We start from the raw sequence: 5,465 nt of genomic DNA on the forward strand, positions 1-5,465 counted from the left end.
TAGGAGGAAATATTCTTGGACTTGTCTCCGAGCTGTAAATGTATAGGAGGAAATATTCTTATTAGAGAGTTTGTCTCCTAGCTGTAAATGCACAGGAGGAAAAGTGCTAGAATGAATAAGATTTTTAAAAGTACACTTCATAGTCTTGTAGAACAAAAGAAGCAGAACAAAGTTTGGAGTAACATTTAATAAATTATTCATAATATATATAGCATACAAATATTTAAATGAGGTCAAAATGTTTTACAGAACATAATACTATGAAATGCGTTTTGGATAGAATTTGACACAACAGAACAAACTTGTACAATACCATTTTAGCTCTAACAGGCTGCAGCCAAGTCGCAAAACAATTACACAACAGAAATAGGACGACATGTACTTGAATACAGAAGAATATTTCACTTTGGTCTGTGATTTTGAGGGGGAAAACCAGAACGGAAAGGAGATCCTATTATATGTTTATTATTCAGTATGTTCCTAGCTCTAAACATTACATTGTATGTAGCACCAAATAATGTGATATGTGTAATCACTCAAATCTGCAGAATTCTACTATAATTGTAGAAAAGTAACAAAAAAAAAAAAAAATGGGTGTTTTCTAAAGAAACTTTTTTAATAAAATAAGGAAAAAACCTCATTTAAACTGAGTACCAGTAAATAGTAGAAAAAATTGTTAAAGTTTCTGGAAATGGTTATTAAGAATCACGTAAAATATACTGAAACGCAAAAGAAACGCAACAAACAGTAATCTACAAATATTTGAATTTTTTTATCTAATGATTTTCAAAAATGAATACAGTAAGGTAAAACTTGAGTTATAAACATAAGAGATTTGATAAAAATGTTAAATTATAATCTTTTAACTTTAGAAAGTTACACATGAATGTTAAAACACCCCCCAGTGTGATGGGCGACCAGGCCATTCAAATACAGCGTGCAAGACTGCCAATTACAACAGTTGCAGCTTGATTTCTACGATGCAGTAGGTTCATCAATCTTGAGATTTGAGCGAAAGAAATATTCTTTGCCATTTTTAAATGCCTGTTTTTCAGATGATGAGGTCGAATTTTCTCTAGCCTAGCGCAGTGTAGTAACCCTTGGACTTCCGGTCCAAGGACTGTCATTCATGCTAATGATACGCAAGAGCCTGTTGAGGCGTGATGTGTTGCATATTTGCATCTGCAACTCTCCATCACCTTTGAGATTTTCCAGCTAGAGCAATTGAAATGCGTACTTAAGTCATTTTTAGGCAGCCTTGGAATCGCTTACGGAAGAGAAAGAAGAATTTATTTTTCCTAACATTGTTTCATTACTTATGATGAACAGATACAAATTCTTAAAACCCCATGTTATTGCCAAATATTTTGTTAAAAATGCAATTTTTGATTTCTGTTAAGCGGACTCAAACTTAACTTCCGGTAATGGTATGAAAATCATTCAACCGTTAAATTACCGAGATTTACAAAGTTGAAGAAGTCTTACATTTTAGATAAAAAATTATATCCTATATATAATATTCCCCCTAAAATAGGATGTTGCGTTTCTTTTGCGTTTCAGTATATATTGACAGATTAGGACATGAACTGAAGTCTAAAATATATCTGACTTTTGTAAGCGTCTGTAAGACTGTTTTATAACAACACTAAACATGCTAAATAAGTCTCTAAATGCCTCTTTACAGAAAATCCTGAATTAATAATTATTAAAAGTTTACAGAGTAATGGAAGACATCTAAATTCACCATGGTTTTCAGGTAAATTGTAGAAAAATGCACCTCACATTTAAATGATGTTTGTTTTCAATCTAGACAAATATTTAAATCTAACTGTTACTAAATATGAGTATACCAAAATTATCAAAATAAATGATATCGTCAACCTAAACCATACAGAGGCCTGATTACTAATTAGTCTGTAACATAGAGATTGTACTACTGTCATAAAATAAACAATAATCAATCCGTGTTTCCTTTTTGCAGATAAAGGCAAGTTACACAAGTAAGATACACTATTACAATCGGTAATAACCCAGTAACACATACCAAATCCACGTAGTAGTACTTGACAATCTTACAACTGTATGTCTACATGTACCTATAGTGTAAATACACCACTGAAGTACATGAATATTGTGCTGTAATAAAATATTTCTTTAGAAATTGAACAGGTATTCAATAGAAATCAACACAGGCTTTAAATAGGAAATAATTTCCCATGGAAAAAATAACATCTGTGTCGCTGAACATTTTGGTCACCAAAAAAACTGCTCATACCACTTGCGTGCACCCATAAATCATTGTCTCGAGTAATCTAGGACGACAGATTATGCTGCTGAATTTAGTACACCTAATGCTGTACACTTACATTATTTTGATTGAAAAAAAAATACAATTTACATATACAGATGAATTTCAAAGAAAAATGTCCCGTAATAAAATAATGACTACAGTTATTGACTGGAAATTGAGATGATGATGAATCGGTCAAATATGATATTGTATTGAAATGATACAGAATATTTACAAAAGTTTAATGAGAATGTTAACAATGTAAGATGACTTATTCAATTACAACTCAACCTATTAAAAAATGCTTCAAATTTTACATTTAAGTCATCCACAATCATTATATACTTGAATTTCAATACAAATCAAACAAGTTACAACATACAAAAAGTAAATCATCTTTTTAATAGCACACTTTTTTTATATCACAAGATAAACTTTGTCGCTGTTTATACATATAGTCAAGGGGAGATAATGCTAATGCAACTCAATTTTTCAACTTGCGTACAGTCTCCTTGCATTTATAAACATGACTTTATACTGACTCTCTATCCTATAAGTACTTTTTAACAGCTGTTCCAACAGAGCACAGATTATGTCACATATGAATGGCCATGCTTTTGGTTGATGGAACATTTTATGAGTGCAATATATTAGATACAATCAATGCATTTTACAACACATATAGCCAACAGCCCAATCATTTTTTTTTTTTTCAAAATTAAATTTGACATGAAATTATTCTGAAATATATTTAATATTCATTAAAAACTTTCCATGTGTTAACAAAAAAAAAAAAATGAAACATAGAATATTTTGAAATTTATACACTTGTCAGATTGTGTCAAAATGGACACATCTGTCAAAACCAGATAAATTCAAATATTGACAATAACAAAAAATACACTTCAATCTTGTAAAAAAAAATTTGGAGAATGTGGGCATCATTCTTTTCATCTTTCATTCTCTATTATAAATGACTTTTGATGACAAAACTTGACAATGATGGAGGATTTCAGTGTTTAGCTGTTTGCTATTTTACTGTGGAACCATTCATGGACTTGCTGAGAATTTTGGATTGAATTCGTGAAAGTTCGGACTCATTTTCAGTCTTTTCTTTGATTGGTTTCATAGTTTCTTCTTGCTGCAATAAGATATAAGAGACATTTAGTTCCTGCTTTTTCATAGCTTTAAGGCAGTTAGAAACGTGAGACATTTCCTGGTAACGAGTTGTTTTCTATGGTTACCGGTGATTGACAAGTATTTACTCAAACGAAAGACAGCAGATCATTTAATGGCTCTACATAATTTTCTGTCTATAACCAGTACTAATAAAAGATCACCTGACAATATCCAATATATATAAACAGAAGGCTATAAACACAATGACATATTGCTTGTTGTGTCAAAATCAGATTAAAACTTTCAAATCCATCATACAGTCATTTCAAAGATATTAGAATGAATGCACTGCTTGCACACATATATACTATATTATTATACCTTTATGGATTTTTTCTTTTATAAAAATATGATGAAAAACCTGCTATTCTTTTTCTTCTAAACACCTCTACCATAATATAGTTTTTGTGCTATTTGCCCCTGGTGAAATAGTAGTCAAACTATTCACTGGTAGTATTTGATTTCTCTAACCTTTCATCTCGGAACTTCTTTAGTTTTATCCAGATCGTGATGTGACTAATTCGGTGTAATAAAACACCTATTTACCAACTATTCGGACAATATAAGTTTATTGCCCCCCTTGACAGCAACTTTTTCCTGCGGCTGCACCACGGGAAATAGTTGCTGTCTTTGGGGGACATTAAACTTGCTATTGTCCTCATAGCCAGTAAATAGGTGTGTATACTACATCAAATATAGAGCTAGCTGATAGTTCTGGACAGCTACTGACTTTCCAGAAAACCCTTCAAAGAGTCAATTTGAGCAATGTTTTGACAAGTATCTGAAGCTTTATTAATCAACTTCAAAACAAGATTAAGTTTTTTTTTTCAAGTTCTAAAGTAATACTGCCTGAACACCCTTGTGTGTAAAAATAAATCGTCAGATTTTACTGTCGCGAAAAGTTCCCACCATTCCAGCTTCTGTATCAGTCTAATTAGTCCTCAGTGCCTAGTGACAAGTCATAGAATATTACGTAACTCACTCAAGAGCCATTGATTTTTTGCTGCATTCTCATGCAGCCCAGACAACTGTATTGTTTACTGCAATGTCTTCTACAGGCATTCACCAACTAGTCACCAGGGATTATTCATTTTCTATTTTTTGCTCACTGACTGTATTGTTATATAATAGGGGCCAAAAGCCCTTTGATCAAACCCTTTAGTTTTATAAAAAATATTGCATTTCACAATACATGTAATATCAAAATGTGCGATATTTCTTAGTATGATTGTTTTGGAGCTTCTATATGACATACGGTAATCTCCCTACTGGTAATTTATTCTGCTTTAGGAAAATTGTCATTTTTATGACACACATGAGACTCGCTTAACAATTGATCCATGCCTGGTGAACTATTCCACCCAATTCATTTATCAACTTGACAAGTATTTGAAACATGACTAAAATTGTCCCCCTTTTAAAGATAATTTAACAACAACAAACAAAAGAAATTGATACATTATTAAAATAATGATCATCATAAACCTATTGTTGTAAAACAGAAAGTCAAACACACAGTGAAACATGATTGTAAATCATTCTTTAAGAAAGCATGTGACTGGATAAATTAAGAATTATTTTACCTCTTTGAGCCTCGATGCCTGCTGTTCTAACTTTAGTTCTAAACTGGTTCTTTTGTTTGGTTTCTTTTGTGATTCCCATTCCTGAACCCTTTGTTTCTCCTTGACTTTATCAAACACTTTGTTCAGCTCCGATTTTTCCAAGATGTTCTTCCCCCTAAAATATAAATATAAGACTTCACTTTTTTCCCTGTGTCATGATTAAGTCTAATGTCACATGATGGTCTCTAGTATGCATTGGCACATTGGCTTCTTGATGCACCAAATGTGCATAGCCATCTTTTTGTAGATTAAAAAAATGCAGAAAAGTAAAGTGTGGTAAAAACCAATCCAATTTCTTTAAAAAAACACAAAAACAAAAAAGTTGGTTAACACTGAAAAAAAAATCAACAAAAATGTTATAGAAATTTAGCTCT

General features: G+C 31.6%; 1 protein-coding gene across 2 annotated transcripts in view; it reads right to left on the minus strand.

The window, feature by feature from the left end:
- Positions 1-172: 172 nt before the first annotated feature.
- Positions 173-5,465, minus strand: part of LOC133195542 (uncharacterized) — a 30,700-nt gene continuing 25,407 nt past the window's right edge. For both annotated transcript variants that reach the window (XM_061331415.1, XM_061331416.1), the window contains 2 exons: positions 5,053-5,206; positions 173-3,431 (listed from right to left, as the gene is read on the minus strand). In XM_061331415.1, the coding sequence (XP_061187399.1) occupies positions 3,321-3,431; positions 5,053-5,206 (265 nt within the window). In that variant the 3' untranslated portion in view covers positions 173-3,320. The remainder of the gene's footprint in view (positions 3,432-5,052; positions 5,207-5,465) is intronic.

The sequence above is a fragment of the Saccostrea echinata genome, unplaced genomic scaffold (genome assembly GCF_033153115.1).
Source record: "Saccostrea echinata isolate AGI-Se365-2 ecotype Australia unplaced genomic scaffold, CSIRO_AGI_Sech_v1 ptg000029l, whole genome shotgun sequence".
Taxonomy (NCBI): Eukaryota; Metazoa; Mollusca; class Bivalvia; order Ostreida; family Ostreidae; genus Saccostrea; species Saccostrea echinata.